This window comes from Anopheles moucheti, chromosome 3 (genome assembly GCF_943734755.1).
Source record: "Anopheles moucheti chromosome 3, idAnoMoucSN_F20_07, whole genome shotgun sequence".
Lineage (NCBI taxonomy): Eukaryota > Metazoa > Arthropoda > Insecta > Diptera > Culicidae > Anopheles > Anopheles moucheti.
The window spans coordinates 17665894-17688901 of record NC_069141.1 but is presented as its reverse complement, the minus strand read 5'-3'; the positions used below and the strand labels follow the sequence as shown (position 1 = coordinate 17688901).

The following is a 23008-nucleotide window of genomic DNA, read 5'->3' as shown; positions in this document are numbered from 1 at the left end:
TCCCACTTCTAATTTTTTTTGTTCCAGCATACCTTCAGACGCTGTTTTTTTTTACGAGCAAAACCTTGAGCACAGCGGAGTGCACAGGATCGCCAGGCTAATAACACTACTAAATAACCGCCCAGGAGCGCTCAGTGCTTTACTGCGCTTATTAGCAGCCCGGTTGGTTTATAATCACTTTCGAAACTTCCACTTTCTTTGGGGAGTCTTTCCCAACGAATCCGGGTCTGGGGAAAAGGCAACTGGATATCGCTAAATGACCCCCCGGGAGCATGATTTAGCGTCCTGCTACTGCGACTTCCATTCGGCAATTAAACAACAACGGCAGCGTTTTATTCAAAGCATTCAAAGCAGTGGGAAAAGCGATAGTTTTTCCACCCCCTGCTTAGTGCACAAAATTAAGTTGTTATGCATCCCTGTCGACTGCAGTTTTTAACTGTTTTCCCCCCTCGCTTATCGGTTGTGCGTGATTGTCAACGTGTTTATGTGTGTGTGTGTATGTTTTGGTTTTATTTTCCATCAAACAAACGCAAACAGCGATAGCGAGCGACTTTTTTTTGTTAATTTCGTTCGTTCGACCGATGAACATGAACATTAAACTATTCATCGCAAACCGAAAGCAGCATATGGAGCCGCGCACTTTGCACATAAAAAAAACACACACTTCAATCGTCACCGGGTATGGGGTGGGGGCAATGCTTTTCTTCAATTTTGTATTTCATTTCGTGAAAAACGCGGCTGCATGAATCGGTTTTTTCATTTGCAATTCGGTTGATCCACCAACAAGGCTGGAATGTGTGTGTGTGTGGTGAAGGGGGGAGGGGGGGGGGTCTCTCTCTCGTTTCGTCCACTCGAGTGTGGTAAATAAATTATGGATTAAAGAATAAATTAACTAGCCGGGCCCGGGACCTTCGTTTTTGATGCATTTGCTGGTGCAGTGAGTGGTGCGCCCGCGGAGTTTGCGTGTGTACGGGAGGGCATATCGTTTGATATCATTTTTTCCAACTCTTTCCAAGCCTCCTCCCAAAGGTTCCGTTTTCCACCTTCCCCTGAAGGGTGTTTGGCTTGCAATAAATAAAAAAAAAGAAACAACCGACTGGTGCGCCCAGTTGACCGCCACTCAAAATATGAGAAAGCCCGTTTAATCGAATGCTGATTCTTGGCACCTATCCGGTGGCGGGTGCCCACTGGAAGGGTGGTTGGCCCGTCCACGGTACGGTTTTATCATCGTTATTATTTTTATTATTATTAGCAAGCTTGTTTTGCGGTGCTGCATCAGCCCGCTTGGCGATTTGATTTCTGATAAAAACCACCCGTATCTGTCACGAAGTGGGAAAATGGAAGCGTTTCCCATTTTGGAACCGGCAGAACGAAACAACACTCCGTCGCGCTTGGCAAGGAACAGCGAAATTATAATGCCCATTGTTTTTAATTAGACACCGGTCCGCCACGTCTGCCCCGGACTTTCTGTTCTGCCGCCGGGTGTGTCCACTGTGCAGCTGCATTTCCTTCACCATTTCAGTCCGCCAGGAGCGTATCGGGACCGGGGCGGGTAGGTGGATTGTGTCCCGACCGTACCGCCTCCATTGCAGATTACAACGTCGTGTGTGCGCCTCGCAATGGACGGGAAATCGATTGTGCACCCATTGGGGTGTACAGGGGTAGGTAGGTTTGCACACAAGATGCATACGAAATGCGCAGTTGAGGTAAGTTGCCGTTAACCGAAAGCTACCGAAAGTGGCCGCTACAAAACAGGTGGATATTGCACGGGAAGGGTGTGTGAGTGGGCTACGAATGTGGGCGGCAAGCGTTCTCTAACGAGACTTACCGGGACCAAGCTTTAAAGGATTTCATGCATAGATAGACTTTATTTAAATTCATGTAGATATAAAGGTATTTGTATTAGAACAGAAATCTTGTACTAAATATTTGACGTTTTAGTACTGCCCATTAATTCTCAGTAGTATTTTTAGTACTGAGATCACTTTTGTGCTAAAACCCCTTTAAAGTTCTGCTTTAGACCTGTTTACAACTTCACCCTGCTCCTTCTAGTTCATTACAAAGTCTTAAAAACAATGCAAAACCCATTCGTCGTTTTATTTAAATCTTGCATACCAAGGATAAAGGTGGATGGCATTGTGAAGGAGTCGCATTGGAGAAGCACAACCATTTCTCTCTTTTTTTTGGGGGTTTTATTTGTATTTGCTCCAGTATGTAGCCACTTCAACAACAACGAAAAAAAAAACTCCCCATCGTAAAAGAAGGAAAATTTGGTTTAGCTTCTGCTTGTGTTTCACCGCTGTTTTCGGGGTGTCGGAATTCTAAAGCCAGACAGAAAAATTTATGTTGCTATCAACACAAAAGGGTAACACACAACAGTTCTTTGTGTTGAAGTTCATCTGCTTTCATTTGGCTTTTTTTTTTTTGCATCCATTTCCACATCGTTCCATCCAGCAGCTAGTGAAAAGGGGCTAACACACAGCGCAAAACTCCTACAAACATCCACGAAGAACGAAAATAGCACGCTGAAAGTTTCTTTTTTGCTCCTCCGAAAACCGGAGTGTGAACCAGAGGCGGCGTATTCTTGCTGCTATTGCCCGGACCCCCACTCGCGATATGCTTTTCATTCGGGTGAATCGTTTGTTAAAAATAGGAACCTTATGACCATTGTTGCTTTTGCACTCACTGTCTGCAGCAGTGTGTTAGCGCGGTAAGCTAATGCACTTTCGTGTGCTTTGATGCTCTACTGCCATGGTTCCATGGACCATCCGGTGCTTCCTCCACCAGCGAATACGAAGGAGAATGTTTCATCAAAAGAATGTTGTAAACTAAGGATTTCATCATGAGGTTTGTGTTTCCCGCTTTACAGGGTGGGAAATGTGAACGAGTACCAACGAGAGACTGGGATCAATTTTCAACCTCCCTCATTCTACCGAAACAAGTACGGTTTGGGACGTGTTTTCATAAATGCGCATAAAAAGTTAAGCTTTCCCAGTCGTGCCCGTCTGGTTCTCGGGGGTTTCAGACAAGCACACACAATTGTTCAACATTGAAACAAAAAAAAAAGCTCCCAGGTCATAATAAAGAGAATTAAAATAACATTCCAGATGAAAAGCAGGAAAATTCCTAACACACAACTAACACTGTGGAGCTTTAATCTTTGGTTGCGTTATTAAAGAAGACAGCAATATATTTCGTTCCATTTACGAATAAAATAGCCTCATAATTTCCCGTATATGACGGTGGATATGCGTACATCGGCATCGTTTGTATGAACGCTGGGAAGGGCAAACAAAAAAAAGGATACACCCCGAAAGGGCCACCACTATCAGCTTCCTCCGGCCGTGCTTGGTTCCAGCCACCACCTGCCCCAGATGGTTTAAATGGTCGGTGTAATGGTTACACCGTAATGTGTGCGGTTTTGCTACCTTCGCTACGCATCCTTTTATAGTTCGGGGATCGATGACCGGACCGATAACATCTCATTCGTTTGGATGCGTCTGGTCGAAACGATTGGATGGGTGGCCCCGAATCGTTAACCGGGGTGGATAATCGTTTCGATGATAAAATCTTTGCACAATCATGTGACGTGCGAAACAGGCTGCGTCTGTGAAGAGTATCTCATTTATTGGCAAATTTGCGGATAAACAGTTAAATGGTAAGCGTATTTTTAAACGCAAATAAATCTATTTTAATTATACTTAAAGGAAGCTAACGATGAGGAGTTGGACACGGAATAATTCATTTAAAAATACGTCGCCTTCCAAAAATGTGTAATTTATGTTAAACTTCATCTTGTGCTTCATCCCACAATTAGCACAAATTCTTGAACTCGAAGGTATTTCCGTCTTGCGTTGCATACTTTCGGTACTTTTGCCCTGTTGTGACCTCGCAAATAGTGTTTTTGCTGCTTATCCTTCCACGGAATCGCAGGACATTTGGAAAGTCCGTTTCGCACCTTGCCACAAAACACAGGACACACTCACACACCACCGACTCTCGTATCATTTTTCCGACTCTGTGTTCCGGGTTTTATCTTACCCCGGGAAGGGGGAACGCGCTAAAACGACTTCCACTTTAATTCCGCCCCACACTACCATTTTTCGCCCTTTCGCCCACCCCAAAAACCGTCATAAATCATGCGCCCCCGCCGGTCGGTGGAAGGGGGAAAGATATTTTTATTATTTTTTTTGTCGCCATTTTCCTTTCGCCCCTTTTCCGGGGAGGGGAGGGTTTTTCTTTGGCATTTTTCATTCAGCCAAGGCAAGTATTTTTGTGTGTGCCGGACAGTACGGATTGTCATCTAACGGAGCAAAAATGGCACCATTTGGCGCACTAAACTATGGGAAACTGTGTCGAGAAGATGGCTAGAAACGTCGCGGTGTGTCGTCCTAACGATTCATTTTGCGCAGCGCACGGGGTGCAGAAGAAATACCCTTTCGGGACGGATGCGAATTGGAACCTCCACACGCTAGCCGACACAACTGTACTGTACCTTTTGTTGCGAAATGAAAACACAGAAAGCAGTGGTTCACTTTCTAGGAGACAAAGGTGAACCAGCTGGACGAGAATGCTTTCCTTTCCTGCTGCAAGTGAAATCCTCCTACAGCCGTATCGTTTAGACGAAAATAGAAGAAAAATGAAGCGTATCTATCAAATCAATAAGCTTGAACAATTCAATATCTTAGGCGAAATATCTTGCCAGTTGAATGGTTTTGGTCTTTCCTTTTGCTTCTTACCGAGACTTTCATTAAATAACCTGTGCGAACAACATGGAATAGCAGTGCCGAAGGACAACGATCCTCTGGACACGATATGGTGGTTTAGAACAGCGGTGGAAGATAGAAATAGAATTATGATAAATGAAGCCACCTCGGAACGTTTAATGGTACACATCTAATGATACCGTTTATTTAGTTTTGTTGCCTTTGCTCCCTTGTGGGTCGTCGTTGTCGTTGTCCAGCAACCGCTTCGGGGCGGACGAACTGCACCAAAAAGGCAAAGAAGAAGGTTCCTTTTCCTTAGCTCGTTAGTGTTATGGTTTTTCCACGTGGTTTGGATGCCCGCAACAACGAATGTATATTGTCATGCTTGGCTGTTTCATTTTTGACCAAACCTAAGAAGCAACTGTTCATCTGATGTTGTGCCCTCTCCACCACCCGGTGGACAAACATTAGCAAGCGGACAGATTGAATAACCGGTAAACATATCTGACACTGGCGAAAACTTTGCATGCATGACATTTCCATTTTGTTTCCACTGTCCACACCAACAAAATCTCCCCAACAACACAATCAATGTAATGGATCTTCTGGAGCAAAAAATAGAAAGAAATACCATTAATGAAGGTGAACCCCCAACTGAAGTGTGTGCTACTGAATTTTTCATTTCCCGTAACTTTCAGCGAGCGTTAGATAACTTTAGGCCCGTCCTTTCCTGTCAACAGGAACGTTGTTCCCTGCGTATCTTTCTAATGATTTGCGATCGTAAGTCTTTTATTCTTTTAGCACCCGACCGGACGGACGGACGGGAGGGGTGCGTTCCGGTCATCTGGGTTAAGATTGATGAATTGTTTGTTCTACTTTATTTGTACGCCGAATTTTAGCTACCATATAGACATACCCACACACATAATTTAGCACCACTCTGTTAGTGGTCGTGTATCCTTTTTCGAGTGCTTTTCCTGCACCACACATCAACACACACACACCGGACGATTGCAACACACTCTGGCCACCAAACATCCAGCCATCTTGTTTCGGTTTTGGGCTACACATTGGAGGCAGGAAATTGAATTCGGGATAACACCATAAATAAACGTTGGTCCGAAAGCAATTAACTGGTTTAATGATTTTCCCTGAGCAACGAGCACCATTTCTTTTTTTTTTCGATTTGTTTCCGCTCCCTCCCTCTCTCTCTCTAGTGTGCGCTCGCGTACCGAAAGGATGACTTTCTCGCGCGTTTGTGGATTCGCAAACGACAAAGGCTAATAATACTAGAAGAACCGCGCGCACAGCGGAAAAGCGCTAGAATGTAGAAGTGTAGACACAAAACTCGGGGAAAACGGGGAAAGAAAAGTAAAACCAGTATCATTGTGGCTGATGGGTTTGTGTCTCTCTTGCCTCCAACAATATGACACGGAAACGGAATCCAGCGGAAATGGAAGTTTTATTTCCGCGTGTTCTTCTGCGAGCAGCAAGAAGGGGACGAATTTTCCCGTGGAAAGCGATGCGTTTTTGTCGTCTGCTTCTACTCCGCTGCTCACGGGAGAGGTTTTCGCGCGAGGGTGGTAGAGTTTAATCATTAAAGTAGAAAGAATTACCACGGACAGTAGGGCACAAGTTTCGGACGTCAATGAGCGCACATTTCCCGGAGCCGGTCCGGTGTTTCTTCCGGTGAGCTCTTCACAGTCTTTACGGAACGCTCCAGCTCTAGCTATCCTTTTCACTCTGTTTTCACTTTCACTCTAACAAAATGCCAACAAACTAGGGATATGGGTGGAAAAGGAGGAAAAAAACAGCAAGCCATGGTCATTTTGGGCGAAAGTTGATTTAACCTCTCCCATTTTCGGCGTCCGATGACCACCGATGGTTCCACCCTCGGGGGGGGAAGGGTGGTGTTCACCGGGGTTTATTCACCACACGCCCGTCCTAGTGGTCCCGCACTGGGATATTGTTCCGCAGGGGATTAACTAATCGAATTAGATTCAAATATATGGACGTCCGAGTGACATTATTTCTGACCCGTTCTGGTCAGCATCGGTGGCAACAATGCCATTCCCTGTGAACCCCGTATCCAACCCCCCCCCCGTCCAGGAGTTGTTTGTGTGCGTGTGTGTGTGTGTTGTAGTGCGTGTGCTGGTTTGAGAACAAACTCTCATCTGGTAGGGGGAAGGAGTTGCACGGAAACTCCTTTGCTGCGTAAAAGGAAATGAACGATCCTGTCCGCTTTGGGCAAAAGACATTTTATTGCTTGCCAAATGACTTTTCTAGGATGTACACACACTCTGCTCTGGGCCCTTGGAAGGGGGTTTGAGGATACCGGGACAACGGACGTGACTAACTGCCCATTAAATACATTTTTAAATACTCCAATTGAATATTTGTGGATGTTCAACTTCACATTGAAGTTTAGTTAATATTTAAAGGGTTCTTTTTTACTAAACATTTTCCATTGAATTTTAAGAATATTTTCCATTTGGATGTGTAATAAAAAGCCATCATAAATTCAATCCTAACCAATATCCCGATCATGTTGTGTTTGTGACATCACATTACTGTGCCTAGAGAACAGTTTATTCCTTTCCTTAAACCTTTTTGACTGTCCCCGCATTTCCTGTGCTATTTTTTGCTACTTTTTGGTTGTTTCTTTTTGATAGCAAAGTGCGATAAAAATCGGACATTTTTCATAATGATTTACATCGAGCAATTAATCTCTTTTGCCGACGGGCAAACACCAGCATTGCTACGCTGTGCGCCGTGTGGCGCTAAGCAACACACCGACACCTTTAACCTTCTTTATCTCGCCGCCGGAGTAAGACGTCTCCTCTTCCAGCATGACCGACCGGGGGGTAGGTAGCACAATCGGTCAAGTGCCGGCATTTATTTCTAGTTAGTCGATTAAAAATTATCGCTACATCTTTATACGAAAAGTATTCCCGATAGCTCGTTATCTAAAGCGTATTTATGGAGCGTACGTTAAACTCCGGGACCGGGCTAGTGTCCCTTTTCTTTAATTATCCGTACGACTGAACAACTTCGTCTCGAGCGCACCTTGTCAATTGATTGAATTATTATGATCGAAAGAAAAGTTGTGCCGTCGGTTTGGTCAGACATTTTAATGTCTCATTTCTTTCTCCCCGATCGTTTCCCTTTTGTTGACTTTGAAAATGATCCAGAAGTCATTATTTTAACTGGTATAGAGATAACGATAATAATTAGAAAAGAGTTCGCCGAGTTCGTCTTGCCTTTTCCGCGCGCTGGGTGGTGCTGGGGTTCTAGTTTCATTCGTCTTCGCTTTGTAAGACTAGTGTTGTAGCAAAGCAAAAAAAAAACAACGTGAAGGACAAAAAAAGGGGGTTCATCTTTCTTACGAAAACGACGCATGACTCGTTTGGTGAAAGTTGTGAGCCGAGGTCTGGCTCTCCTAGTTATAAATTCTTGGCTAATTATTTGAATAAATTATCCATACTTCAGTGCTATGCAGAGCGACGAAGATGCTTTTTACGAGGTCAGAGTTGTCGACTTTTTTGGCCTTTTTGTATTCGCTTACTAAGGAAAACGCTAAAGAACGATCCAGGAAAGAATGTCAGCGCTGTTTTTCCAACTCCGTTCCAACCGTTTTTATTGTTGCAATGAAGCTCAGCATAGACAAAACCAGTGCAAATAACATAGTTCTGAATTCTTGCAGTAAAAGTGACTTAAGGATGGAAAAAAGTTGAATAAGAATGAAATGGAAAATAGTCCATAATTTCGTTTTATTCTTCAATTTATCAATACTTTTATATAGAAGATTTACAAACGAATAATTTCATTTAGCAGAAGCGGTTTGAAATAAAGTGAATGAGAAATACCTAATGAAACAAAACTGTCTAAATAAAAGTTTTGACATTGGTTTAAAGTACATGCAAGGTAATAAAAGCTTCTGACAGTATGAAACATCCGTCTAGGAATCATAACTATTCCAATCATGTAATTTGCTTTTCGTTCTAGACGAAAGCAAAACCAGCAAAAAAAAACCCAGCATAACTAATTCAAACCGTACCGAGGAGGTTTTATGGCCACGAAATGGGAAAATGCGATTCTGCTGCATGAAATCATTGGTATGAGAAATAAAAATTTTACGACCTTGCAATGGAAATTACTTTCAAACTTTTGATGAAAAAGCAAAACGGCTTTCTTCTTGCGGAGGAATGAAAACAAAAACAAAACAAAAAAACAAAAAAAAACAATACAAAAATAAAGTGAGAGCGAGCTCATCAAAACTTACCTCTTAATGCCTTCATGTGCGCCACCGCCATCCGCAGGATCGTCAGCTTGTCCGGTTTCCGCGCGAGGGCACTGCAGGTCGGCACCATGTCCGACAGCTCCGTGATGTAGGCAGTCATTTTGTTTCGCCTCCGCCGTTCGATCTCGCAATGGTTTTCCCTACTGCAAACGGTGATAATAAAATATATGGCTGTGTTACTAAAGGATGGCAAGCTGATGGTATGTTGGAGGGGTGGTAAGTGAGTTTGAGGTATTTAATTAAGGGAGTCAAGGGTTGGTTGCATCGGAAGGAGTAAACTTTGAAACTCATCGTTGAGCGAAAATTGAGATCTCATATCTAGAACCTTCCCAATAAGTCGATTAATCTTTTGAAATCGAATTTGTAAATTATTGAGTCTACTTCACAGAGCAAAAACTGCAACGAACTTAGAAGAATTATTGAACATATACGAACTCGCGTCTGTGAAATGTCAGGTATCTCGGGAACTACCCGAATATGTGTATAAACAAATGACATGCTAATGATACATCCCCATCAGGAATATAATGGTCACTTAATTCCGGTAGTTCCATCGTTGCTGGTGCATCAAACTGCATTGTGCAGATCAAAAACCCCAGGCCTATTCAATTTGTATGGGAATATGTAGTGAAGAAAATAAGATCGAGAGGGTTGGTTGTCTTAACTTGCACCCCAAGGGCATGCAAGTACAGAAGCGTTTAAGATAATCTTAATCAGATTACGAATTTTACAGATCCCTTTCGGTTCGGCTGAAAAAAACAATTCGGCAGTGAGTTTCTTCATCTTCGGGGAAAGCGCCTAAAGAAGGAAGCGAATCGTTTGCCATCATAAAACAGAACCCAACTCCAAGCAAGCATCATAGAGTGCTTTAAACGGAACAGACCGGAGCATAGCGGTGGAAAACTATATCTCCATGAAATCATAACTGAAACACTTTCATATTCGAAACCCGAAATCCAGAAATGATGGGCGCGGCAGTATCATCGTTTCTGCTCATAAAAGTGCTGAATTATTATGAAGTAATAGCTACACGAGTCCGGGTCGGTCCGGCAACCATCGAGCGGGTAAAAAAGGTTCAAATTTTTACGCTCTCTTAGCCGAATTTAAGTTCACCCCGAAAAACTTCTGCCCGAAATGAAATTCGACGGTGAAAAGACGAACGGCAACCATCAGGCAACCCTCCTCCGAAGGTTTTTACTGTAAGCGAAAGGATTCGAAAATCCTGCAGCTGTCTGTCGATGGAACGAGGGCGGGTTACGAAAAATGGTGTGCGGATCGCGTACGGATCCCGCGCGGGAAGCGGACAGAGAAAGAGAGCTGGTGCGCCATTGATGATGCGATGATGAAAACGGCACCAGGTTATGAGTATGCGGCCCCGAACAACGGAAGAAGACGGTCACAGGGAAAACACACACACACCCTAGTGTACGAAAAGGATACGAAGAAAATCGATATCAAAAAGACCGCAATGTATCGTAATAATCGTAACAATTATTATTATTGTTATTTTACTTTATCTTTTCTTTATGGGTTACGCGATATGCTGGAGTTATTGAAAATGAGCGAAAAATATGTTCGATACAGACGGGGGGAACGAACGAAATACTTGCTCCATTTGCTCCGTTGTGGCTCCGGCTGGTGTTGTGGGTAAGTCAATGTCTCCCGGAATGGTTTATAGTAATCGTTCAACGCAAAGGGTTCAACGCTGGATCTAAAACATTTAAATTGCATATTTTCATGCGTCGAATCATTAGAATATTGCAAATCGTTGCCATGTTTTTTAAAGTTTTTAAAATTTCATCTTAGAAACGGTTCTAACGAACATTTCTACTTTCACACCCCAAAGTTACCGGTAGGCTTTTCCCCCTGCGTCATACAATTTTATTGATTCGCGTATGGTAATGGTTATGTGTGCCTAATGGTTTATGTTACACCGCTGATACCACACTCGAATCGAAAGCGGCTTCTGCACGAAAAAATAAAAATCTCTTTCCTCACCCGAAACACGAGGACACCGGGCGCTTATTATATGTATTTGCCCAACCAAAAACGCAACACCCGCTGCTGTGATGCAGCCGTACGCGCAAGCGGCATTTTATTTGCAACCATTAGTCTAATGGGGCTTTGGGGTCTGCTTTTATTTGGTTTCCCTCGCTTAAAAACGACGGTCACATCTTTTGTAAATTGTGCAAAGGCCACACAACAGAAAAATGCTTGTGCTTCTCTTTTTATCGATTCGACGTCAAGCATTAATATGCATCCATATCGCATTGAACGTTCGTGTACCCCATTGCGGGTAACGCGACGAGAGACCTGTGCGCGCGATCACGGCAGCATATTTGCAATTTTTCCAATGGACCATTCCGCACACAGTAACCTTCTCTCTAGAAGGCTCTATTTTGCGCTTCCCGGGTTTTGTAATAAATCCCGCGGCGCTACGAAGTCCACCGTCGTGCAGCACCGCGCGCGCGCGCGTTTGTCCTCGAGTAAATAACCTCGCCTGCCAGTCGCGATTGAGCCCGCACATGCAACAGAATTTTTGATGGCTGTTTTAACTTAAGTGTGCTAATTGATTTTCATTAGAAAAATAGGGAACTTGGGTTTTGGGCATGGGCACGATCCGACCCGCTAATAGAGAGGACTAGTGTGCCGATACGGTCTATTTGAGTGATGATGAATTGATTTCGAAAGTTGGCGGACCGTTTTTGGATGAATTATTGACATGCGCCGCGCACCCTTCTCCATCCGGGAGCCAGGATTACCATTAGTGTTTGCACATGCAAGGCTTTTGCTTGAAGGATGAGTACAATTAAAGCACAGTCGCATGATCATGGACGGTGTGGATGGGCAATTTCGTTTTTTTTCTGATTGAATTGTTATGAAATCGGTTCGGAAGAATCTAGATTATTCATACACACAACACAAGCGGTTGTAGTTGCAACTTTATAAACTTTTCAATTTGCTTCAAAAATAAGTCACAACGAAAAATATTCAAAAACACCTTTTCAACCAGCCATATCTGGTTTCGTTCAACGGTAGACTCGCTTCTCTCACTGCCCCCTGCCAAATCGTGTGGCTTTGAATTGTTCATTAGCATAAGCTTGCTAACTTTCAAATAATCAATTTTGGCCACACTATATTCATCACTCTCCCAGTTAGTCATTCGCCAACAGTGACGCGCCACTGCCGTTGGAAGATGGAGTGGAGCAGTCCATCGGTCAACTGTTGTTTTCGTTTGCTTTCGACCAACTGCTGTAGACTGATGACGCCATCCATTTCTCTACGAACGAACGAACGGAAATGTAACACAGTTAAAGTGTGACAAAATAGAGCATAGGATGTGATATTCCACAATAAAGTTCGATGTCCATTTTTGAGAAAGTGTTGGAATGGCAAAAATTTTCAACAAATCTTTGCTCGAAATCTTTTCTTCCGAATTAGAAAACGTACGTGAAAATCTTATCCATAAAAAAAGTAATTTATATAAAAAATAAATAAAACGATCGCAGGGAGCAACATGTTCATGCAAAATACTTAAACCGTCCAATTAATGATGAATTATTTATAATTGCAACGTCCGTTTGCAGCGTTTGCATTTGCGCCGAAGTGTGTTAATGCTATTCATCAAAATGCTGACACAATAAATCAATTTAGCGAAAAGAGTTGCCACAACTGGTTGAAGAAATGCAAATGCAACATGCAGCCTGAACGGATTCATGAGCTTTAAATTGAATGTTGAATGCAATGGTAACGGTAACTGGGCCGTTACATCATCGATGCATTCCGAATTTTGGTATGGTTTTTCTTTTTGTGTGTCGAACAGTGAATTTGAAGAGGGTAGCTGATTTAACATTAAGGCAGAAGGTTTTTTTTAAATATACGAGGGTTGTTCTGCATAATTCTATAACTGTAGTTACTACTTCCAGAAAAAAATTCCATCCTCCTCCATCTTATTAAAGCGATTCTATTCACATCGTTTCACCATAAATGTGGCCTTGCACTGATTAATCGTAAAGTTGGTTCATTTACTTTTCACTTCCCATGCGCCTTTAATTTTCTGTAAGCCAACGTACCATCATCATCCAGGGCCAAGATTTTCCACGCTCTCTCGCGATTGGATGTAATAATTCAGGATTGGTAGTAACGTCGTGTTGAGCTACGTATAGAACGTCCGTTCTACCCGTAGCAGATACAGGCGCTCGCGAAGCCGCGTCTCAGAGCTAGTGCACTCGCATCGAATCTTCGGATCAGCGGACATCGCATCGAGCCGATGAGTCCGTGTTTTGTTGGTTTAGGGCTAGGGCGGAAAGATCGAAGCAAATTACAGCTAACGCGCGCACCGCGTTCTTATCTGCCGGCAGTTATCATTTTTGCAGCGTCGGATTTCGGATTCCTCCGTTGGCAGTGAAACAGTGAAAGAAATTCGATGCAAATAAAAGCAAAGTACCAACATATATCCATTGGCTACATCTTTCACTTTGTGGACCGCGTTCGGAAGGCGATTCGGATGCCCATGCGAGGGTCGTCTTCTTCGGGGGGGGGGTGTGGACTCTATTGAATATTGCGCTCGCCCCGTAGGCAGCGCATAATTGAACGACAGAAGTGCAGAAAGCAACCAGCGTCATTCGCCGTGCGAAACACTTGGGCGCTAGCTAGCTAGCTGGCGATGATGGTTATCCGCCAAACAATGAACATAAACCTTACGCTCTTCTACCGGGAAGATAGACTGCCGCCGATCGGGCTCGGGAGCTCCGAGGCCGGAGGTGTTCAAAGTTTACTTAAGTGATGGGTCGGCATTTGTTTCTTTGCTTTGCTTTGGTTTTCGATCGGTGCGCGTTTCGCTTTTATGGGAGAACAAAAAGGTCGTAAAATAATAACAATTTCTTTTGCGGGGGAACGGAATTATGCGCCGAGGGTTCAGCGCGAGTGTTGCAGTGGAGAAAAGCAGGTGATTAAATTACTACGATAGTAATTGTGCAGCAGAAGTGTGGTACCACTGGCGCAGGGGCGTACTAAGACGACGGGAATTGATTGGTTGATTTGGGATCGTAAAATTGTGGCTCCTTTGGACATGTCCATTAATTTTTAAATGACTGCAGCGAAGAGTCGTACCATAAAAAATACAATCAAGTAAAAATATTTACTAAGATAAAAATCTATCAAACTGATGTTTCCTTCGAGTCGTTTGAGCGAAATATTAAATAAATAATATTTCATAAAGTTGCTTTAATACTCCATCTTTCACTTTCCGACTTGTTGTATCCACTTTGGTACAAGAATTATTGAACCGTTTAAATCCATTAAGCAAACCGATTAGCGTCACTCTCGGAGTCCTCGAAATCCTATGCCAATTTTCCGCTCCATCGGACTTGCTTAACCGTCGCATTATTAAGGATATGCAACAATTATACAGCAGAGCGGTCGAGAAACCCACACAACGACAACTGCAAGGATGTATGTCCAGTGGATTCAGTGGAACGACAAACGGGGTAAGTGCCAGATCCGGCTTGAAACGGACAGCTCAAAATATATGTATTGCCCGCTTTGTGTAGTGGACCTGCGAGAATTCTTTCCTTCGCCTCCCACTGTCCAAACATCCTTGGGTAGAGGTTGAATTGTTTCCATAAAATTTCGCTTTCACCACATGCACGGTCCGGGGGGCTGGGTATGCTTCACACAAAAACACAGTTCCAAACCATCGCACCAACCAACCCGAAACCCCCTCACGAGGGGGGGTGGTACCAGGGCGGGAAAATGCGCGCGCGAAACCGACCTGCCATTTAGATTTATGTCCGCATAATCTTTCGAGGCTAATATGTATGATTTGCATAAGGCAACATGAAATGTCCATTACTCAAAAACGCGGCGAAAAATACAATCCGGGGACCAAACATACACCACATGCCCGGCACCCTCTGCGAATGGGGGAATGGGGGTGTGAATTGGAATACACCGGACGCACACACTGACGCATATGATATGGGGTGGAGAGCTGGGCTAAGGGAAAGAGCAAAATGGGCTTTCCCTGCACCACCTGTAGCTACTACTATTGCATGCTAGTGTGTGTGTGTTGATGATTTGCTAAATTTTAAGGGACTGGTGATTAGGAGCAGTTCAAGCGCACGGTGGCACACGCAAGCAGCAAAACGTGCCAACGAGGTTCGGGTGCGTCCGGTGCGCTCCAATTGGGCCGGGGTGGCATTGGGTTCTGTACGCAAAACTAACCAATAACCGCAGCACCAAATCTGCGTTCAAGCTCGGTGTTCAAGTCGAACTGCACTTTTGCACCCGTAAAGGATCCCAGCCCAGTTATCCTTACTCCGGGGCAGAGGTGGGGGACAACAAAGTGAGCAAACATACTACATCCTTTTCCTGTTTCCTCAGCCTCATTGGGTAACTTCACCATTGGCACATGCAGGCGTATGAGCCACATACACATAGGTGCGTGATGCCGGACACCGCGGGGGTGGGGGCGCATGTGGGAGAAGAAAAGCTCCAATCAGCCCCCCCCGTGTGTGTGTGCCAAAGTAATGCTCACTTCATTCACATTTGATGACCCCCTAACTAGCAGGGACGATGGCGACGACCCTCAACCACACACACACACAGCTGCAGGGCCTGGCACATGCCCTAGCTTTAATCGGAAGCTTCCGTACCCGGGCGCTCGTAATGGCCGTGCGGGGGGCCAGGTGCGAGAAATAAACACTTTTGCATGCGATTTTTCCGTCACATGCACTGTGGGCCGACGCCCGCCATTGCAGCTGTGAAGAAGGCCCGGTGGATCGGGGTGGATGCAGTTTACACTGTTGTGTGTCGTGTGTGCTTGGGGAGCAGTTGCATTTTTCTGCGGTATTACACCCAACTCCTCGGTTCGCTTCGGTACACGCTTGGGTACAGAAGAGGTATAACAACGGCAACAAAACAACCAATGCATAAGTGATTACCATAATCACTGGTATAACTTTCCTGCTGCAGCAGAACCGGTCATGGAAGCGCAAAGCTGACCACAGAACCGAAAGAACACTGCCTGAGTGATGAAGGAGCTGCTCCAGCACCTTTGCCTTGCTACAGTTTTCCCTCTGGAGGTGGGGTTGTAATTGATTTGCCTACGGAATACACGATGCAAAACCCCAATCGGTCACATACCTTGTTGCGCACTGGACAACACACACACACACGTTCGCATGGGTTCTTCACATCAAGCGCCCCGAAGTGGCACACGGCAATGGATCAACACCAATCAGTTCTCCTGCAAGCGGCAACCGGTCCACTGGCAAACATAGCACGAAACTGGCAAAGGATTACCCTTTCCTTCCCGAAAGGGTGCCGCCGCCGGGATATGGCGTGTAAATGTGTAACCAACAAAGAAGCGCGGAAACACACTCTACCGGTGTGGAAGCAATAAATTAATGATACAGTCACAGCCAGGTGACGTATTGAACGCATCCTCTTGCGGATTTGTTTTTCTTCTTCTCACATATTCTGGGGATTGATTGTATCAAAGTGGAAAATCCTATCCAGCTATGCGGATAGGACTCCCTTAATAAGCTGCTGGCGCGAAATTGGAACATTTTGCCCGTGAAGACCCATCAAGGCATCCCAAAGCATAAGATCAATTCGCAAATGGTTATGTTTCCGGTTGTGAGTGAGTATGCTTTATCGGGGTCTAGCGCTGCGGTCTCATGGTGTTCGACTGCAGCAGCGACAGCAGCAGCACAGTAATGCATACTAATTTCTTCATTTCTCTCGGCTTACAATTAATCCGCACGAGAAAGTTTGCCAAAGCGCGACAAAAGCGAGATGGGTTCGGGTTTGGAAAGATAAAAGCATTCCATGCAGGATGTTAAAATACGCTATGAGCGACCTGTGATACCGCCACAGCCAGGGTGGGAAAATAATATTTGAATTTTGTTAAGTAACATATATGATATAGCGAGTCGCTTCTTTTCTATGTATAGATAGTGCTCTTTTTTTAATTCATTTTAAAGAGGCTTTGTGCCAATTGGCAATACATATACATTCCTTACTTCCCCAATTTGCTTTGCTCTTTTTAATTCATTCTATAATTTAATTTCCTTAATAAAGTTTATAATTTTTATTTCGTTTGTATCCTGGTTTGCTAATATACTATCAAAATTACAATCTAAATTATTGTTTTTCCTTTCTTTGACATATCCTATGCAGTCGGCAAGGATATGCCTGACTGTTACGATTTCCCCACAGTATTTACATCTAGCCGGGAGCCGGGAGCTTGATAGGGCATCTGACGTTTGACAAGATTATGCCGCATCCTGCACTAATTTTTGGAGACAGATCCATCCGTGTATATTTGACGATGTCTTTGATATCTTTCTTCCAACAATGTCGCGAAGTTAACGGTCTTCCGAAGGCTTCCGATAACAGGTCTGATACCTTTTGTTGTCTGATTCATCATCGACCAATCTATTTTAGGGCTTTGTTGATCCCATGGCCGGATCCCATTTCTTGTTTGTTTTTTTTTTTGTATGCAGGGTATCCGGTGATTTGTCAATTCCATAAGGGCATCCTCAGTTCTTTTTATAAAGGCGTTAGCTTTGATATCTTTTTCTAGGAGACGAGCAGCAGTTCCGACTAGTCTCTGTCGAATGATATGTGAGAAAGGGAGCAGTCCGCTTACGCAGATCAGCGATAGCGTGGGGCTGGTGATATAGGGGCCAGTAGGGTGCCTCAAAGCAGTATGATAGAGAGGAGCTAAAGATTTTTCAAACTTCTGTCTGTTTATCGATACAGTTTCAATCCCATATAACAGTTTAGGTATAAGCCATGCTTTAAGAATCTGAATCAAAACATCACGGTTAGCTGGATTTTTTCCGTATGTATAGTATTCTCTTTTGATTATTGAAATGTACCGCCATTGATAATGGTTCATTTAAATAGTGGTACGTGAAACGAGCGGTTAGATGTCGTGTGTGTTTCGTGATAATAGATTCTTTACAGCGTCATTAATCCTCCAGGAATATGCACGGAGAATTGACCCTCGGGCGGTCCTGGTTGTAGTGAAACGGTAGCAGCAACCATCATATCATATCTTGTCACATTAAAAACACTAAGCGCGGTCCCTTAAAACACACGTCGACTAAATGATACCATTTAATAAACATGCGTTATCCGCTGCCGTATCCGCTTGATTTTCATCCTAAGACTGGTGGCCCGGTACCTTCCCACCAACCAAGACAAACGACTGCTCCCTTTGCTAATGGAACCGACACGAATCCTTTGGCCGCGGCGCGTTCGTGGACGTGGATGCTTCGGGGAAGATTAATAATTGTGTGTATGCTCTCACAGCGGCTAAAACCACCACGTCCACACGAAGGTAAATGGGATGGATATTTGAGCTCTGGGAGGTTCCTGATGAATCAACACCATTTGCACACAACACTGGGCGGCTTACGGGCCGCCGTTTGCATTAAAGTGGCAATTAAATTATTTTGCCCGAATCTCCAAATGGCTCTTGGCGCTCCACAGCGGTTTCGGACGGATCGTTTACCAATGTTTCTTGTTGGTTGGTTTGGGGCGTGCACTCTTGGAGTTCCATCTTTGTCCAGAGTTCCTTTACCGACGCAAGCTCACACTTCATTACTGGCGGGTTTTCACGTACCGACATTAGGTGTTCTATTGGGAATCATTTCCGGGGGGTTTTTTGTCGAAATACGGTTGACAGTTGTTTTAAAGAAACTCACATCAAACCTAACGTCTCAGAGTAAAGCACATCCTTCAAATAATTTTGAAGTAACCTTTTACCAGAAGGTTCTGGATGTCTTTAGTTCAACCTTTGAGGCTAATCATTGAGGCTAATTGAACTCTTCTTGTTACCTTGGAGGCATCGTCAATTTAGGCTTCTTAGAGCACATCATCATCCGAACGTAATTTGCAGGTAAAACCCATCAAAATACGACACGACAGAAAACTTGACAGCAAAAGCCAATTTACTTCATTTCCATTTGCATGTCCGGCTTGAGCGCACGTATTAGCAACGCAACGAAACGTGAGATTTTGGGCTGAGGAGAATTTTTATTTTGACACCTCATTTCCTGGCCTGATTATCGTACGCGCATCGTTCATTCTCATTCGCTTGTTAGCACAACTCGTCGGCAAGGCGAAAATTGTGAAGCATATCCTTTGCTTGACCGACAGGTCAAACTCAATTTGCCATCCTGCGCCCGCCCGGACAGCTGAATTATGTTGCACAACTGGGGTTAAGCGCATTTTGATGAAACAATTCACACCTGCAATGAGGGGCCGGTGGTTTAGGCAGAAATCAGTTTCAGGTCTGGTATTCTGTTTCCACTCCCGTTTTTTAAATCGACCCGACCGAGACTCACCGCGGGATTTGTTATCAAGAACAGGCTGTTCCTGTTCATCGTCATGCGGGACTTCAAAGTCGTGAGCAAACCTGAAGGATGACGATAAACGTTCGCCCCCTCAACACACACACACACGACGAGGGGGCCCCCGAAAACATCGGCATGGTTCTCGAACTACAACATTAATTAGTTGCTTATTACTCGTCCGCGAACGTGCGCCGCCGCGCCCGGGGTCCGGTAAGGACTTACAGAGGTTGACTACAGGGGTTGCACGCGTTGTTATTGTTAAGACTTTTGCCGTTGATTGAACAACGACTCAAGTGCCTATAAACTGTGGGGCTGTGGAGTTAATAGCTGCGCAGAAAGCAGAAAGTGGAGACTCATTTTTCCACAATTTCGTTACCCACCACGGGATGGTCGTCCATTTGGGCGTTCCTTCCTGGAGATGGTCTCCATAAAATCCAATGAAACTGATGATTATTGCCATTATACTGTTTTGGGGCTTTTAAAAAATAATGAGTTTTTAATATTAAATAAAATACGCGCAAATGCCCCGCACATGGTGATTGGCAATGGAAACTAATACAGCGGCGCCACCACAGCTTGTTCCTCAGGAGACTCTTTTAGTTGTTTTCGTTACTGACATATTGCAAAACTATTCCACCGTGTGAGGGGCGGAGAGAGCGGCGGACATGGGAGTGGAATGCTCTATGCTATATTTTCCCTACTGCTCCAAACGCGGTTATTCGATCTGATTTTTCTGAGACGGATCAAGCTGGACGGGAGAAAACTCGAACGCAAAACGCACCCGATGGGAAAAAGCCAGTCCGAAGTAATCAAAGAGTAATTAAAAGCAAAGTCTGAAGGTAGCATAAACTTTAATTAGAATGGTTTTTGCGCCGGATGACGGATGGGCGGCCCGGTGATGTGGGCGGTGTGGGCCCCACCTCATGTACCGCAAAAGGGTGGCCCACCCTTCCCCTGTTGATGACTCCGATCCCTCGTGTGTGTGTGTGTGATCCACCACCTCGAGTAAGGAAGAGATGTTGACGTCCCAAGCGTACAAGGAACGTTTTCCAGGCAAACTTCGGGCAGACGGTGGAGCTAGCAGGAGCATATCATGATGATGATAAAACGCCACCCCGCCCGCGTTGTACATGCATGGGCGGAAAATGTATGGGTTTTTCCACTGCGAGCAACTGGGGTTTCGAGCAACTTTTCTGTCGGACGGCATCGGGTGGCAAAAGACCTGCTGCTGCTGCTAATGTTGCTGTCGTTTGTTGCTGCTAAAAACCAGTGCGCTCGTTAGCAGGCGAGCCACATTAGCCAGTGTTTTATTGTTGCAACAGCCTTTTTCCGGTCACGCCGGCACACGACTAAACCGGACCATCATCAAATGTGCTCCCCCCGGTGCCTGGTTATAATGCATTGATAAGCGCTAGCGCGCAAGACGCGGGATTATGGCCTCGTTTGTGAGTGGTAATAAAGGACCTTTGCCGCCGGGAAGCCTACAGAGAGAGCTGAAGGAATATAAAATATATATATATTACCCGAAGGTACCAGCGGGTGACAATATCGCTGTAAACGCGGGCTGCGATAAACAAGGCTGGGAAAATCGCTACAAAGCAACCCATTGTAGGGAGTTGGCTCTCACGATGAAGCAAATCATTTTCTTTCCGTGGAATTGTAAATTCAAAAGTAAAACATTTTTGGTCTAAAATTGGTCTAATTTGGACTAAAACAACAGTTGAAACCGTCTCATTGCTTGTTTTATTTCATGCTCCAACACCGTCAACAGCAGAGGTTATATCGTCGTAATTTCTCTCGACCAACTGGCTGCACTTTTCGACCGTGGCTGCATTTTTATCAGTTAATTTTGTGCCTTCTCCCTATTGCTGGTGGATGGCATGGAGTAGAATCTTCTGACATGCACCAACACCATTCTTATTCCCTCAGCCATCGGCCGCTGAAATCACTCTCCCAGGGATGGGTTTCAGTGTTTCGATTCCGGGACTACCCTCTCTATGGCTAGTGTTTCGACCAAAGCTATCCAAACTCCACACCCGGAGCACAATGTTCCGGTGAATGAACCACTTTTCCCGGCCCAACGATCACAACCTGCTGATCATCGGCAGGGGCGAAGGGCCTACCGGAGGGCGTCGATTTGTGTGTGAGAATTTTTGTGCGCGTGTCTCGCGCACCGGGGAACGGTTGCAAAAGCTTGATTCAGCTAAGCGAAAGAGAAACAAAAACAAGCTTCATCATCAAGTTTGCATACGTGGACGGAAACCTGGACCAGGCGCTGCCAAAGTGTTGCAGGCAAAATTTATTCCGCCTAGCTATAGGTATGCATAAATTGTAACACTTTCTGCACACCGAGACACCATGCGCGACCATCCGCATTTCTTCGTTTTGTTGCTGTTCATCGAGACGCTAAAAATCTCATACAAATCTTCCAAATGGCTACAGGTCTTGGGACGGAACGGACTCCGATCGCCATATTATCGCGCGACCTTTGGGCGACACACCACCCTAACATATGTCTGCGCCATGTACGCTGGGCCTTCGAGCTATGCACGGTGCTTTCGTACGTACATCCCTGACAGCATGTTTACAATGTCCGCCCTTGTGTCCCTGTTGGTAACCGCGCCCCGCGACCTCTTCGCTTTAGTTCACATAAGGGAAGAAAATTCGTCTTTGGTCGTTTGGAGATTGAACCGATTTCCTGGGAAACGGACGAGGTTCCAGGTTCGTACCGTAGCTCGTGTAACTCTTTTGCACAGAGGCCGTGTATTATACGCCGGGAGGAAAGGCGCTTACACGCTTCACAGCTTCTGCCGGGGTTTTGCGCAAACCGCGGAAGCTAACCGTGCGCGGCTGTACAAGATTGAAAAGTGATACTCTAATTGACAATCCAGAAATATCTTTGTAATTGGGACGATTCCTGTACGGGCGAAATCTCGTTCAGCTGCAAGTTTGCAAGTGCGAATGAGGCCGCGACGAATGAAAATTATCGTTTCGGGGGGTTGTGAGCTAATGCAGCGAACATTTTGTCCCTTACGGTAGCTGAAAGATAGCGCGGCAATGTGCCGCGTTAATTACGCGTCCCAACCGATCATGCAAACGAAGGAACGTAGCAAATCGGACCTTGCAGAACAACATTGTCGTTTCTTGCTTTGCTGTAGCTGGACACGTGTAAGGACACGGTAGATGCATAATCTATGGTGGTACTCCCGAGAACTAAAGGGTAGTTACGGAAGAATTAGTTACAAAAGCTTAAAAACTTTAATATTCATAATACTTAACTCTTGACTGGTTTTGTTTATTCGAAGCAATGTAACTGCAAGCATGTCTTATAGTCAAGAAAGTAAAAGTACTTTCTCCTTTTTGTTTACTTCTCTTGTTTTTGTTACCTGCACGTTTTTTTTTTAAATTGCCAATCATTTAATTAATAACGATTCGATTAATCTTTAGCACACCCCCAAAGCATGCCACGGGGTTAAAAATCGCACCGGGATTACACACCACAGAGCTTCTCGCAGGGGGCGAAGCAAACGACGGAGGATCATTTTTCAACCACGAGTGCCACGAGGGGTGTCTCTCACAGTGATTAAGCATATTTCTTCGTTAAGGCACCGAGTGACTGTGGGAGAAATGTC

At 44.8% G+C, this 23008-nt stretch overlaps 1 protein-coding gene across 4 annotated transcripts in view; it reads right to left on the bottom strand.

Annotated features, from left to right (window-relative positions):
- LOC128306026 (aryl hydrocarbon receptor nuclear translocator homolog) overlaps window positions 1-23008 on the bottom strand; it is a 192728-nt gene that overhangs the window by 50129 nt on the left and 119591 nt on the right. For all 4 annotated transcript variants that reach the window (XM_053043708.1, XM_053043706.1, XM_053043707.1 and 1 more), the window contains one exon: window positions 8989-9149. In XM_053043708.1, the coding sequence (XP_052899668.1) occupies window positions 8989-9149 (161 nt within the window). The remainder of the gene's footprint in view (window positions 1-8988; window positions 9150-23008) is intronic.